The sequence below is a fragment of the Pteropus medius genome, unplaced genomic scaffold (genome assembly GCF_902729225.1).
Source record: "Pteropus medius unplaced genomic scaffold, Ma_sr-lr_union100, whole genome shotgun sequence".
Lineage (NCBI taxonomy): Eukaryota > Metazoa > Chordata > Mammalia > Chiroptera > Pteropodidae > Pteropus > Pteropus medius.
In genome coordinates this window covers 11040592-11055971 of record NW_024353908.1, presented here as the reverse complement: position 1 = coordinate 11055971, position 15380 = coordinate 11040592, and the positions used below count along the sequence as shown (strand labels likewise).

Genomic DNA, 15380 nt, shown 5'->3' with positions numbered 1-15380 from the left:
GGAGACCCTCTTACCCACACCCCGACCCCCACATCCTCGAGGCTGTGACCCCTGCAGACAAGGCGGAGGCCAGTTCAGCCCTGTCCCTTTCCAGCCTTCCACGTTGAGGTCCAATGTAGGTCCTCTCTGCCAGTCTTCTGAACTCTCTTCCCAAGTTCGAAATCCTCAAGGAGCAACAAGGAGAGCTGGTGCTGTGTGTATTGGGAGAGAGGGGTCCTGTGCAATGTCATCAGCCTAGTGTGGAGAGTGTGGCCCTTGTCGGGTGATGAGGACAGAGTGGGCTTAGAAGCTGTTCGGGGTGGTGACAAGGTGGGACCTTCGGCCTACAGCTCTGCCAGCAGCCTCTACCTTAAGAGATAGGCATGAAAACAAAAGTCCCTCTGGTAAAAAGAAAGGCCGCTTGCCGAGGGGCAGACCAGGAGTGAGGAGGTGAGGGTGTCATATAGAGACCATGCTTCTCACTTCTGGTAGCAGGGACCCTCATCCCCATGCTCTGAGGCAGTGTCTCCCACCCCCCAACTGTGTCCAGGCCTGCTCAGTTAGGGCTCACTGCCTTCCTCTCTTCTCCCCGCTGGAAACAGAAGCTCCAGCGAATGTTTCTAACTCCTGAGTCCACTCAGCCATGTCCCCCTTGCAAAATCCTCCCCTTCCCACACCCCCCTGCACCAAACCAGCCAATCCGCAGGCTGCGAGCCTCTCCAGACCCTTGTCTCAGGGCCCTGGCGGGATAAAACCGGTCTGTGATGCCGGGTGGATGGGAACAAACTTGGGACGGAGAAGAGACGTAGGCCCAGGGCACCCTCTCAGAGGACCTAGGGCACTGAGGGCCTGCAGCCGTGGGCCAGGTATGCCACCCAGGGGCTGGCTGCAGCAGACTCGGGGAGCGGGGTGACTCCAGAAGGGAGAGGGTCCCAGGAAGCTATCTCCCCACCAAGTTAAACTAGATGAGGCTAGGATGGCAGAGGAAAAGGGCACCAGGGCTGGAGTTGGGGCTTCGTCAGCAGACCGCAAGTCCTGGACCCTCCGGACCTACATATGTGTGCTCAGCCAGGTTCAGATTGGCCACACTTTGCGAAAACCCTCTGACTCCTGCCATGCCATGAAAGCCAGGGGGACAGGGCCTGGGAAGAGCACTAAGGCAGCAGTCATGCGTCTCATGCCCCTTCCTCTGGGTCTGCAGGGCAGCAGCGCGGAGGGCGCGGAGGGGACCTGCGTGAGAACGCCCTGAGCCCCAGCGGGCCGCGAGTGATCCTGGCGATGCCTCACAACTCCATCAGATCCGGTAAGGATGCGCGTGGCCGGACCGAGACCTGCGTCGCCGCGCGTCCGTGCGTGCGCTGCTTGGGTCGGCGAGGCTGGGGGCGTGCGCGCTGGGCTCGCGGGACCCCCCTGCGTGGGGACGCAGCTGGGGAGCCTCGGGCCTGGCTCTCCGCCGCGACCGCCTCGCCGCTCTCTGGTCCTGAGGTCCCCGGCAACCGGCGGAGCCGCCTCCCCAGGCCTTGGTGTCTGTGGGCCACATGGAGCGGTGAGAGGCTTTCTGTGGGGTCAGAAGGGGGCATTCGCGCCCGGCCGCGGCTTTCATGGCCGGGGGAAGCGGGCATCCTGCGCGCTCAGGCCCTGGGCCGCGCCCTGCTGGGCTTGCAGCTCCCCTGCCCCGACCTCTGAGCCCTCAGCCGGGTGCGCTCAGCTCTCGCCCTCCCGTAGTTCCCCGGGAGGGACAGTGCGCCCCGCGCACTTCTCAAACCAAAGGGAAAGGAGTCATTGGTCCGGGCCTGGGAGGCTTGAGTGCGCTCGGTAGCTCCGACCCCTCCTAGCTGAACCTGGGCAGGCGGGGAGTCACGCGGGGGGTCATCCAGCCTGCGAAGACTGCCTGAGGGGCCGAAACCCCTCCCCGCTGGCGCTGGGACTCAGAGCCTTCAGAAGTGTTTGGGGTCCTGGCTGTGGGCGCCTGCTCTCTCCATCTCCTGACCCAGGCCGGGGATGGGGATGGGGTCTGTGTTGGGAAGGAGCCCCAGGGTCCGGCCGATGGGAGCGCTGGGTACAGCTACCGGCGCGCAGCCAGTGTGGACAGCCAGCAGAGGCGCGGCCCGGCCGCGGTGATAGATGGAGCTGGGCCGGCGAGGGGAAGGCGATTTATGAGGCCAGGGCGCAGTGCTATCGATTGAGGCCGGCAAAGTGAGAGGAAATCAATATCTTAGATGAATTCTCGCCAAACATGAAGTCCACTCGGCAAACCGGACATTTGTTATAATAAGGAGGGTCGGGCCGACGCGGCAAGCTGCTGAGATCTCTATTCCGCCAGAGCGCCGCGGTCCAGCTTCGCGCGCAGCTTCGGGTCCGGGGGCGGAGGCGCCACAGTGAGGGGCGCGGGGAGCCCGAGGCGCCAGAGGGTTTGCTCCGGGGCTGAGACGGGCTCAGCAGTCCGCCCCCGACTGCTGGCCCTCTGAGGGCGCGGGGTGGGAACCTTGCGGCCCTTCGCGGAGCCGAGGGACGGAGCGGCGGAGCTGCCCTGCACTCCTTGCCCAGCTGTGCCCGGGCGCCACGGGCGCTCCTGGACCACCGTCTGAGGCCAGGACGAGGGTTTCGCCCGCTCAGTCTGTGGCCAAATCGGGTACAATACCGCCTCAGGAGCAGGGCCGGTCTTCAAGGCCGAGCGCGCTGGGTGCCGGATCTCTACCGGGGCTGGCGGTGCCTTCACTGCAACCCCGGTTGGTCTGTCTCCCCGCTACCTTCCCCTGACCTTTCTAAGGGTAGTAGGAGTGGGTGCTCTCAGGACCCGAATTTACCGCGGTGGACCTGACCCTTTGAGATATAAGCGGAAGTCGCGGTCCCTCCTGCTGGCTTGATTTTGTTTTCTCTACTTATTTTCATTCTAGAAGCGCTCATTATAACAAATGGGAATAAACGAAGGGAAGGATAAAGGACACAATTTATCGTTATTTTTAATCAACAAGAGGCCCAGACTCTGCGTGTTTTCCCGTGGGCTCGGATGCAAACCGCCCTTGGTTTGTGGGGAGCAGTGCACCCCCGCAGCCCAGGACAGAGGCATTTTCAGTCCAGGGGGTCTTTGCCCCTCCCCAAAACAAAGAAAGAAAGGAGGCTGAGCGGAAGGGAGGATGAGACTCTCTCTGGTTTAATTTAATGCTAATGGACAGAAGAGAATCGCCTAGAAGGCAGCTCTGAGGGTTCAAGGCTGCCCCTGTTCCCAGTTAACTTGGTGCTGCTGCCTGTATTCGCACCCTAATCCTTAACCCAGCCCCTCCCGGTTTTGTAATGCCTTTCCTCTCTGAGGTGTTAGCAGCACTTCCATTTCTTAGGGGCTTCGCCTGCAGACCCCACTCCTAGTGTCCTCTGGGGCAGGGAGCAGGCTGTTCGCAGGAGCCGGGTGGGCTGTTTGCAAGACCGAGCTTACTCGGAGTGTTCCCTGCCTCTGCCTGCCGCTGGTCTGCTGCCGGCCCACCAGCGGCTTGCTCTCAGCTGGTCTTGCTCTGCAGAGAGGTCATAACATATACATTTTCTCCATCTTTATTCTGAAGGGATGTGGAGAGCCAATGACGAATTATTCTGGTGTGCGCTGGTTAGCTATGATCTGAGCGGTTTGTAAAACCCACTGAGAATTTTGTAGCATCAGGGGACAGACCTTCTAAAGCAAAAACATGTTTTAAGTATTCAAAGATGCTTGAGGAATGAGAAACGCCACATAAATATGAAAATGTAAACAATACCCTTTCAGTGCAGATGAGTTTAGTAAAGCAAGCAGGGTGTTATTAAAAGTTTGTGCAATAACTTGCCACAAGTCCAGCTCCGGAAAGTCAAAAGTTGGTTATTCAAGTGGTAAAAGGAGACTTCAGATGGCGGGGGGAGAGTGTCTGTAATTTCCCACGTCTGGGAGGTGAGGCCCTGTGCCCCGCTCTGGGTCGCAGAGAGGATGAAAGGGGCCACATGAATTTGCGGCAGGTGCGTTTTCTTCCAGGTTTCTTGCCTAGGTTGAAAATAAGGTCTCTCCGGGATGGTAACCTGTCCAGAGGAAGAGAAAGAGTTATTCGGGTTTCTCAATCCATCTTTGTTTCAAGATGGTCCACCCTCCCCCCTTCTCAGTGCTAGTTAATTAGGAGATAATTTAGCTAGCTTGTGAATTAGTTTTAAGATAAGTATCTTTTCAAGCTTTGTCACTTTAATTGCCCCACTGATTGATAAGAAGTAATTATTTCTAATTGACACTTTTTTGATGTCTATTGGAAGCATTTATTGGGGACTTTTTGGGAGTGGAAGAAAAGTTAATTAATTTTATCCGTCTATACCCAAAACTGACTCTCCCTAATTTTGCTGAAGAGGACAAAGGAAGCGAAGGAACACAGCACAAAAATCAATCTCATGGAATTTTAATTATTAGATATTTTTGTTCAAAAATGAGCATCTCCTAATATATTCATATGACAAAACTCTGTGTTCATGGGCTCAAATCTTGGCTTTTAATGGGGTGCACGGTCTCTAGGTATACACTTCCCATGCATACCCAGGGCTCTCAACTCTTGTAAGCAGACTTCATTTTGGAGGTTACTCTGTTTTGTAACTAATTTTTGTGGAAAGTAAAACTAATAGAACTCAGAATGCCCAGAATAAATGGTATCCCTTTTGTAAAAGCTAACTGTAAGAAAGATTTACTAACAGTCATCCTTGTTCTCTAATTATTGATAGAGTTGGGTATAAAGGTGAAACTTTACTTATGGTGACATGCCTTTTCATACCTAAACTCGGAGTAAACAGTTTAATCATTCACATCCTCCAGAATGAGTTACCAGGAAAGAGAAAGTAGGGGAAGAATACAGAGAAAAAGACGCTGAAAGGAGACAATGTAGGGGTGTCTGGGGCGAAGGTGGCTGGAGAATAAAAATGAAAGAACTTATTTCATAAGCGAAGGTAGCCAGTGCATGGAACTCTGGCCGTTCACTATCAGCACATCGCTCTACTTCAAAACACATCCGTTTGAACGCAATTCCCACCAAGGCCCCCAAGCAATCCCTGACCACCACCAGAACCCCTACTTTTCTGGGCATAAAAGAGGAAAGAAGCAGGCTCTTCGGGAGCCAGCTGGTCTGGAGCTCAGGTGTCTAGATGTCGACATCTTGATTTGTGTCCATGAAACAGGAGCAGGAAACTATGTGCTGAGCTCTGGGGGTTCATAAAAGGATTCGTGTTGTTTATTTTGTCATTAAAGCACCGCCCACCCCTCCCCCCACCCCGGGATCTTCACTCCAGGCTGTGTACCCACAGTCTTTCCACAGATAAACTTGTGACTCGTTGACAGGAAAACATGAGCTCACGAGCCCAGAGTAGAGACACACTCGCACACGCGTGCACGTCTAGAACAAGGGCACAATCAGACAGTGTGCCCACCGGTGGGCTGATCGTGGCCGGTGCCTTTTTAGATCATTTATGTGCAAAGTCTTGCTTGCCTTTAATGGTGTCTCTCCCAGATTACGTGGGGCTGCAAGAATGAGGAAACACTTTAGATAAAGAAATTTAAGACGCACAAACAGCAGATAATATCACATACCAACCTCACTATTAGTGCAAGTGAAAATATATAAATAATGCAAAAAGAAAAATCAGCAAGGGAGAGTTTAGTAATGGAAAATTCCCCTGCAATTAAATGAAACAGTAATTTAGTGGAGATATGCCTGAATGAATTAGCATTTATTAATTGGTTCTCCTAAAAACAATGTGTATGTGTGGCTGGGGGTGTGTGTTTAAAGTATCTATTTTTCATAGGAAAAGTTTCTCAAATATTCATATCGCATTGTGTAGTGATCACACTCTGTTTTGTGAAAAGTCTCAGTTCCCTCCCTGGTAAATTCCACCTGCACACAAACAGCGCAGGGGGTGGGGATGGGGGTTCCCTTAGATGAGATTAAAGCCACCCCTCTCCTCTTGGGACATTTTCAAGTGTGAAACCAGCGGGGGACATGTTGGCAGACTCTGCCATGGTAGGGATACCCAGATGGGGTCTGAGTAGACTCCCTGGTGGCCCATGCCCTCAGGGACACAACTACTGGAGGCAGAGGGGCTGCTTTGCGGCTGCACCCAGCCTGTGCCAGCATTTCGTGGCTGGGCAGCGGCTGCAGTATGTGTTCTCGGGAGGAACTGGCCAGCGTCGCCGTGCACAGACATGCTCTCCATCACCACAGTCAGCTGTATTCAGTCCCCAGCACTTGGAGCTGCCGGGTTTATCAGTCCGGAGGTGCTGAGTTCCCAGATGTGCACAGAAAGCTCTGCCCCTGTGGTTCTGGGTGCATGAGGAGCCAAAGGGTAAAAGAAACGTCTCTCAAGAGGATAAAGCTGATTTTAAAGGGAGAAGGAAGGAGAACGCACCCCGTTCAAGACTGCACCTTGCCTTCGTTTTAGTTGTGACTTGGAGGAAGGCTGAGTCTCAGCCCTCACGACCCCTATTCTCTTCGGAGACAGAACTTGAGGATGTAAACAGAGGAGAATATGCCCCACACTCAGGGCTCTGAGTTCATGCTGGAACACCTTAGCCCAGGTGCTTCTCAAAGGGAGCTGGAAGATGCCTGCCTGGGGATGTGCCCAATGACTCCTCCCAGGAGGGGGACTGGGATTCTTTCTGGGGAAGGGGCACAGACTACCCCAATCCAGTGGACCCTTGTTCCTGACCACTCTCCTGGGCCAGTCCTGGTTTATCTAGCCCAGTGTCAGTGGCCTGGGGTGGAGCCCCTGGGTTGGGATTGAGGGTGGGGATCACCCTTCCTTGTGTATCTGGGGTCACTGCACTTTTAGGTATATCTTTGAGGGTTCATAGCTATTTCCTTGGGGCCAGGGTCGTGGCCCACAGCCCGTCTGGAGTCTGAAAGCCCCTTCAGAATCTCCCCTGGCCAGGTGGCGACATGATGGGAACATCTGTCACACAGGCCACACACCAGGGCAACCTTCACGGGACAGAAGTCAATCACTGAGTCTGGGCTTTGCGGTGACCGCAGCTCTCTCCCCAGGAGTGTCCTTCCCAAGGGGGGCTCCCCCATGAAACTTGGGTCCTGTTTCTGTGTGGATTCCTGAGTACCCTCCCTTAGTCACGAATGCCGCATATGATGACAGATATCACAAAGGCTCCTCACAACCGCTTCAACCCTGCCAGTGCCACCTTTATATCCGGAGAAAGAGCAAGCATGCCTGCACTCATGAGCCCTCAGCCAAGGGATGGTGACTGCTATGCAGGAGGCTGCCTAGGTGTGGGGTCACTAGAGGAGGGACACCGTCGCTGTTCCTCATTCTTGGGACTCCCGAGGCAGGGCTGCTACCTACGCTGGCAGAGAGGAGCGGACCTCTGCACAGAGAGGCTGATCAGCCTGCTGCACCCTTTCCACTGCCCCTGCTCAAAGTCCAGCTCACCACAACCCCTGTGGCATTCCGGACCTGGGGCCAGAGCCCTCGGTGAGAAGGCACAGGCCTGTGCAGACAGGGGACCAGAGTCTCCAGTCCCTCGCTTGTTTTCCTCGTCTGTGTCCCCAGGTCTCCAGCTCAGTAAGAACAGCCCCCTCCAGTGCAGGGCTGAGACTTCTGGGAGAAGTGGTCCCTGACTCACATCGGTCCTAGAGGCCACTGTGAGGAGGACGGACATGAAAGACAGAGAGAGGGCTTTTCTTTGGACACGGTCCCCCAAGGCTGCCATATTCCTGCCTGAACCAAAAAAAGCAGCTCTCGCGGGCACCTTAATGAACCACAGACCACAAAGGGACTTTCTCCTGGGCATCTCGAGGTCACATCTGACCTCCCTGCTGGGCCCAGAGACTGGCCTGTCAGTGGGGCGATGAAATCAGTTTCAGAGTTGCTAGAAGGACCTACCCACGAAGTCAGAGGCCACTGCTGGACCCGTGCCCACCGGAACGCAGGTGCTGGGTCTCAGACCCCCACTGCTCCCTCAGGTCCCTCCACTCAGGTTCAAAGCCCAATCCCACACCCCATCGGGGGCTCTGCCGAGTTTAGCTTGTAACGTTGGCAGCAAAGAGGTTTAATTTTAAGGTCTCACTTTTCTCTGTGGAGAGTGGACTGGTGGCATTTCTCAGAAGAAAATCCTTCATGGTTCAGGCAGAGACTTTGAGGGGAAAAACAGCATTCCTTCCACCTGCTCCCTCCCATCTTCAGCCACAGGCTCGTCGGCTTTGTCTTCCGCACTGCTCTCCTAAGTGGCCTTGGAGTGACCGGAGTACTGAGTGCTGCCTAGACCCTTGGGACACATTGTGGCTGTCAGAGCCGCACAGCAGAGAGGCCAGGGAGCTGGCTGGGTGATGGTCTGAGAATGAAACAGCTTAATCTACTATCATCACGGGAACCACATGTTCGCACAAACTCAGGGCCTCTGTGTGTTCTGATTCCGGGAGGGTGGCACAACTTTTCCTCCAGGGTGCTCTTGGGCTGCGAGGTATCAGGAGGGTGACTTTTGAAGTCACTGTGGAGCAGGGCCTGTGGCAGCCTTCCGTCTCCACAGAGGCAGGAGGGGCTGAGCGTGACCCCGACCTTGCTGATTCTCCCTGTGTGATCTGAGGCCAGTCAGCTGCCTCTCTTGCCTCGAACTTCCTCACCTGTGTGAAATGCCAGGGCCGTGGGGGCTTCCAGGAGGCGCTGACAGTTGGACCAGGATCCTTGCCTGGCAAATGGCAACTGCTCACAAAATTTCTCCTGCTCTAGCAGTGGTCACCAGGGAGACGGTTTTCCCAAATTCACTAAGGCAGACACCCAGATCTTATATTTTCTTAATGTTTCCTGTGAAACATCCTGAGTAACTTGAAACCAAGCCACGAAACTTTGCTCCAGTTGAAACCGAGGACAGACCTTTTAATGTTCCACACACACAAAATCAAAGCGCCTGCCCGGGGCTGTGGGATTAAACAAAAGGACAGGCGGGAGGTGCTGGCCCAGCGCCTGTGGCCATGACCAGGGGCTACCACAGCCCTGCCTGGAAAAACATTCCTTCCTTCATTTCACCAGAAAACCCAGTCGTAGGGGAAGCACCCAGCTGGGCCTGGAACAGGCTGTCAGTGGACTTCCTGTGGGAATCTAGAGCCCTCGTGGGTTTGGGGAGCATCGATCTCGAAGGAGAGATGAGCTGAAGGGGATGCGGCTAAGACAGGAGGATCTGTTCTTGACCAACACAGAACCTCATTCCTATTTTTAAGAAATAAAAATCCACTCATCTTCATTCTTCTCCCCTCCGCCCGCTCAGGTCTTATGTTTTCTAGCTTTGTGTAATGATATCCTGCTTTGGCATGAGAGCAAACCCCAGTTGACATTTAAATCTGTGATTAGCTGAGCAGCGGGTCACCGGCCCCAGCCCTGTTTGGTTCCCCAACACTGAGGTGGCTCTGAGTACTGTCAAACAGAGGTGGCGGGAACGGGTGACCTCTTGACACATCCTCGGTGTCTAGCTATGACTTTGAGTTGGGAACCAGGAGTAGGGGTGAGGCTGGGACAGCTACGGGAGTCAAGCTAGGAGCCAGCTGGATCCAAGCACCAGTGGTTTAATTCAATTTACAGGCCGCCTGCATGTGCAGAGCGCCATGCCAGCGAAGGTGGCAGTCTCTGCCAGTAGTCAAGGTAGATGATGGGTGACACGTTTCTTCAGGGCTGGCAGCTGGGGTCTCATGACTCCCTCTCAAGTGGACCGACCAGCACCAGGAGGGGAAGGAATCAGACCACAGAAGTCAGTGGGGAACAAGGACTGTGAACTAACAACCTGGCTGGCGGGCACACCAAGCCATTTATCTTAGAGTCACCCGGTACACCACGCCGTGAACCACACAGAAACCTCATCCAGCTCACTGCTCCGGACAGGCAGCCGTGAGCCGCAGCCTCAGCCAGTCTCATGGCGGTCCCCGCTGGCTGCGGAGGGCGGTGCCTGGCCAGCTCATGGGAAGTGTGGACAGCTATCGGTGCCAACGTTGTGGGGACATGCCCACCTCTGCCAAATGGAAACGCCTGCTGGACACTTTCACGCTTAAGTCCCAGAGGTTTGCTGATAACAGGATGCCGCTCTGGGCCTCCAGTCTCCTTGACCATATGACAAGGCCTGGGGCTTTCCAGTCTCCATATTCTGTGATGACGTGATAGCATCCATGCCAGGAAGATCCCATGCCTCCATGGCCTCCCTTCCTGGCGGCCACAGAACGTCTGAATCAATGCCTCTAACTGGGTATGGGTACAGCCTGCTGCGTATGGGTACAGCCTGCTGTGAGTAGACCAACTCTCAGGAGCCCGCACTTGCTGTCCTCAGGGCCTGGAAGGTGTCTGTCTCCCTGGAGTATGAGCCAGTAGCGCTTGCGTGGTGCCCCTGCCCACTCCATCCTCGGTCCCCCTCCCTGGAGGTCATTGTCCCCACCGAAGCTTAGGCATAGCCTCCGCGGTTTGAGTGTGTCCATCCCCTTGGATGCCGCTCGCGCCTGCCTTGTCAGGGAGCCGACCTGTCTCCCTTGTTGGCTGGCCCTTCAGGGTCCCACATCCTGGTTTCAAACTCCTTCCAACGGCTTGTACCTGTACGACTACACTAGTAAAGAGACTGGCGGCTCCTGCCCATGCAGGCTTCTGAGGGCCGACTGAACTCACGTTTGAGACACGCCAGGTCGTGGGTTCCCTGCACTCCCTGGCCTCCTCAAGGCTGAGGCCTCCGTGTCCCCCCACCGCTGCCCAAGTTCCCTGCACTTCTCATGACAGCCTGTTCTGCCCTCTGCTGGGGGCACGACCCTTACCTCCGCAGCTCCCTCCTAGACTTCATACTTGAGCACCAGGGAATACGTGCCTCACACTGCACAGCGGCCTCAGGGGATCTCATTACCCTGTGGTCCCCCTGCACCCCAAGCTGGTTGGGCCAGAAGGGACTCCCAGACGAGCACACAGACGCCAGAGCAGCTACAGGCTTTCTATCCGAGTAAGGCTCCATACGAGAGCCAGGGCCATTCCTGACCACCCACCTTCCAGAGCATGGGTGCGGGGCTGAGCCAGGCCTGTCCTGTGCATGGACCTGGGAGCGAGGGGACCTCCGTGCCTGCTGACGTAGACTGGGCAGCCTGTACACAGAGATGCACACACACGCATGCACACGTGCACATACACATGCACACATACTCATGCACACAGAGAAACACCTGCATGCACATGTGCACACACTCATACAGGAAGCACGTGCACACATACACACATGCACATGTGTGTGCAAACACGCACACACAGAGAAGTATATGTATGTACACACATGCACACACACACATGGACAGATGCACAGACACACACAGATTTATGCACATACAGACACGCATGCACACATAGACGCACATGACATGCACATGCACACTCAGATGCACACACATGCATACACACTCACACAGGTGCACACAGATGCACAATGTGTACACACACATTACACACAAACATGATACTCCTCACACATAAGCACACAAGGAAGAAACCTTTACAGTGTGTGTGCGCACGACACCAAACTGCTCGTTACAAACTATGTGGTGTTACCGTGAATGTTTCATGAGAGTGTTTGTGTGACTTTTCATAAAGTGGGGAGCGTAGTGAGCAGAGATACTCATGGGTAAAATGAAACAGTGGTGGCAGGAATAATACTCCGACAAAAGTCCTGTGAGTCACAGATGTTGCTACATAGTGGCCACCACCTCGAGAGCCCACAGATCTGACAGAGTCACACGTATGGCTCCACCACTTGAAGCTGCTGTTCTATGGGCTTCCTTGTGGAACACGGCACATCTCTCAGGTGCCCGGCTCCCAGCCAGGGCGAGGCCAGCTGGTATGAACGTGGGGCTGGCATTGCCTGATGTCCACACAGTGGCTGTAGTGTCCAGTGCTGTGGAATGATGATCCCACACACCTGATCCAGAGATGGCCCAAGCTGCCATCACAGAGAAAGGATACCACCACCTAAGAAGACGCTGTGCCTCTGCTCCCCCTCACTCTTCTTTTGCCCGACAAAACCCCTTCTTTCCAGGCATGTGTGTCGGTCTCTTAAGGCACCCAGTGGTCTTGTGGCATGAGAAGACAAAGGGCCCAGGATCCTGTTACCCAGAGTTCACTCACCCATTACACCTTGTGTTAGCTGCCCGTCCACCCCACTCTCAGCTCCCTGGTGCAAACCCAGAACCAAGACACCTCCCCTTGAAATTGCCTCTGAAATCCTGTCACCCAGAAGAGCCCGCTCCAGCCATCTGTCTTGCCAGCTTGGGCTGCTCCTGCAGAACTCTGCACAATGGGCAGCTTAAATAGCAGGAGCTTTTTCCTCACGGTCTGGAGGCTGGACGTCTGAGGTCAGGGAGTGCCCGGTCAGGACCCCCACCGAGCTGGCAGACGGCTGCCCTGCCATGTCACCATGTCTTCACATGACCTTTTTCTGTGCCTGCACCTGGAGAGGAGTCGCTGTCTCCTCCTCTTCTCGTGTGGGCGCTGACACTCACCGGGACTCACCCTCATGACCCGCTCCAGCCCTGATCGCCTCCTGAAGGCTCCACCTCCACCTGCCTTCGCACTGGGAGTCAGGGCTCCCACCTGCGTGTGGGGCACGAGCATTCAGCCCACAACACCACCCAGAGAACCATGCTTATTCTTCTCCCTATTGGGTGCACAGACTCTGGGGTCCTCTCTCTGAACAGTCCAAATCTCAGCCTTCTGTGTCATGCGACCCCTTCCCCTCCTGGCCAACTTCTCCCCAAGGGCCGCTCAGTGTGGACCCTGTGCCAGGATCACCCCGGTCTCATCATGGCTCCTAATAGACCTCCTGGTGTCCCTCACTCTCAGCCTCTGAGCCCTGGCATGCCCACACCCACCCCAGGGCCCTGCATCACTGCTCACAGCACCAACATCCCATCACCCTAGTTCTTACACTGTGCTGTCACCCAGGAAGGAACCCCTGGACACACAAGCCTTGGGGTCTAACTGCAGATCTCTGCAAAGGGCGTTGTTACCCAAACACTCCGGGCAGCAGGAGAACGTCATGAGCCCTTTGGGATGGCAGGTGTAGTTACAGGCTCCACAAACGGTGCCTCTGCCGTCACCCCAGGTTCAGTGAGGGTGGACACAAAATGCTGAGCACTGGGCTGCGTGTGTGGGGGCGGGAGCCTCTGATTGAGGCCGGGACCCCACCAGATGACCTGACGAGAGGCTGGCAGGAGCTGGGTGTGCGCACTCTGGGAGCATGGACAGCGGAGCTCAGGCCACTGTGGGCTCTGACAACAGAGGGTGCAGGCGCCGATCCCGACCTTCTACTGGGAAGCCCAGGTCATGTGCACGCGGAGCATGAGGCTCCCTCCTCACCTGGCTCCACAGTGCACTCGAGGCATCGATTCCTTGTTCCTTCCAGCTCCTTGTCACAGCCACGCGCCCGCTTGCTCCATCCCACTCAGCTCCGTGCTTTCCTTATTGAGGGGGCAGCCTGGTGGCCATTGCAGGAACTGGAGGATCGCATTGTTGAGATGCTCTGGTTTGTCCCTTTCTCAGCCTGGTGACTTTCCAGAAGAGTCTTAAGCCCTGCTCGTACTCCCTTTCCATCCATTCTTAACCAGCATTTACGGGAAAATCGCGTGCATAGTCCGAGAAGTGCCTTCCTGACACCCTGACCCCACTTCCCACCATCTCCGAGTGCAAACTCACATTCCAGCCAGCTAGTCTTTGCTTGCAAAACGCACGTGTACAGCCCCACCTCCGCGCCTGGTCCAGGGGATGTCTTTCTGTGCATTCATTGTCAGCTGCCTGGACCACCGTCCCCATGCCCCCTGCCCCAACATGCTCAGTCAAGTCCCAGCTCCCTAACCCAGACCCTCTGAAGCCAACACCTGTGGTGGCCATCCTGCTGACATCCCCTTACACCTGCTCTGCCCCTTACTCAGCACTCAGATCGTCCGCAACGTTCAGTGTCATCCACCTCACCACTGAGGCCCAGCCTTGGAGCTGGGCAGAGTGAGAGCTGTGGTCTGTGCTATGGGCCAGTCCCTCACTGTCCTACACGCAGTGAGGGCTTCACGGCATCCACAACAGTGGTTTTCACCTAACTGTGTGATGCTACGCTTTAGTGTGTGGCCGGTGGACCTGATGTGAAGGTTTGGGTTTCGTTAGTGAGGTTTTCCTAACATGAGGTACACCTGGTCTTTTCACAAGATGACACTGTCACCCTGCTACTACTTTCCTTATGATAAGTGGCCACTATGGGGCTGAGGCTCCCTAGAAGGGAACCTGCTGCGGCCATCAGGGCCTGAGCTGCCCCACTGGGACACCTCCCTGGTCCTGGGGATGTCTTTCTGTCCTGGGCTCAGATGCACAGTGGTGAGGCTGGGCAGCAGTGACCACTGAGTAGCAAGTGTTGGCCGTCCTGGACAAGTCTGATCCTAGGAGCTTCCTGGTGGACACTGGATGTTGGCTCAGCAGGGTAGTCCATCAAATTTAGGCAGAGCATCTGTGAGGACCAGCAGTTACACAACTCTGCAGGCTGGTACTAAAACTCCCCAGACGATATCTGGCATATAGCAGATGCATAGTAGGTGCTTAACAAGCATTTGGCAGGATGCTGTCTTTAACTTGCCCTGTATGGGGCTGTTCACTGTGGTCTCCAGTTGAGTGTCAGATGTTCTGGGCTCTGCTAGCAAACCAGCCTGTGAGAAGCAGAGATCCAGGCCAGCCCTTGGGGTCTCTCAATCTCCTAGAGACAGCCTGCTGCCTATATGGCACCCGTCCTCCCAGAGACTCCCAGGAGAGATCAGGTGCTGACGCAGCCTCAGGTCTGCTCTCAGATGGCTGTGCAGAAGCCACTGAACCTCCAAGCTGTTATCCTCACCCATAAAACAGACTCAAAGCACCAGCCACACAGTGTGAGAACCGAACCTGTCCCTGAGGTAGCCAAGGCCCAATTGATATTTACTGTATTGAGTGAAATTTCAGAATGGCTTGCCTGACAGCACTTCGAAGGGGCTTGGCAGGTGTTAGGTGGTTCATCGCCAACTTGTAGACTGAACCCAGAAAGTTCTGGAGGGAAGAGGAGCCTGGTGGCCTCGGGTCCAGGCTGGCAGACAGCATCATTGTGCTGATGGTTGACCCTTGTGCGTCACGGAAGAATCTGCCACATGATGCAGGGTCAGGAGCAGAGACCAGGATGGGGCCCTGTGGGAGGGCCCAGTGAAGAAAGCTTTGCTCTTGGCTGCACTGCCCACTTTGTACAGCAAAGCTACTTGGAAGGGTCACCAGATACTCCAAGAGGAGCCTGAGGCTCCCCAGGCCTGCCATGTCTGCTTCAGAGCCAGAACCCCATTATCTGCGCATTGTTCCCCTGGGCTGCCATGACAAAGTACCACAAACCAAGGGGTTTAAACATC

General features: G+C 55.3%; 1 protein-coding gene across 6 annotated transcripts in view; it reads left to right on the top strand.

Annotated features, from left to right (window-relative positions):
- The first annotated feature begins 693 nt into the window (after nt 1-693).
- Nucleotides 694-15380, top strand: part of PAX8 (paired box 8) — a 45440-nt gene continuing 30753 nt past the window's right edge. For 4 of the 6 annotated variants that reach the window (XM_039851750.1, XM_039851746.1, XM_039851745.1 and 1 more), the window contains exons 1-2: nt 695-845; nt 1181-1282. In XM_039851750.1, the coding sequence (XP_039707684.1) occupies nt 755-845; nt 1181-1282 (193 nt within the window). In that variant the 5' untranslated portion in view covers nt 695-754. Of the gene's footprint in view, nt 846-1180; nt 1283-15380 lie in introns of all 6 variants that reach the window. The other 2 variants (XM_039851748.1, XM_039851747.1) reach the window with 1 other exon arrangement.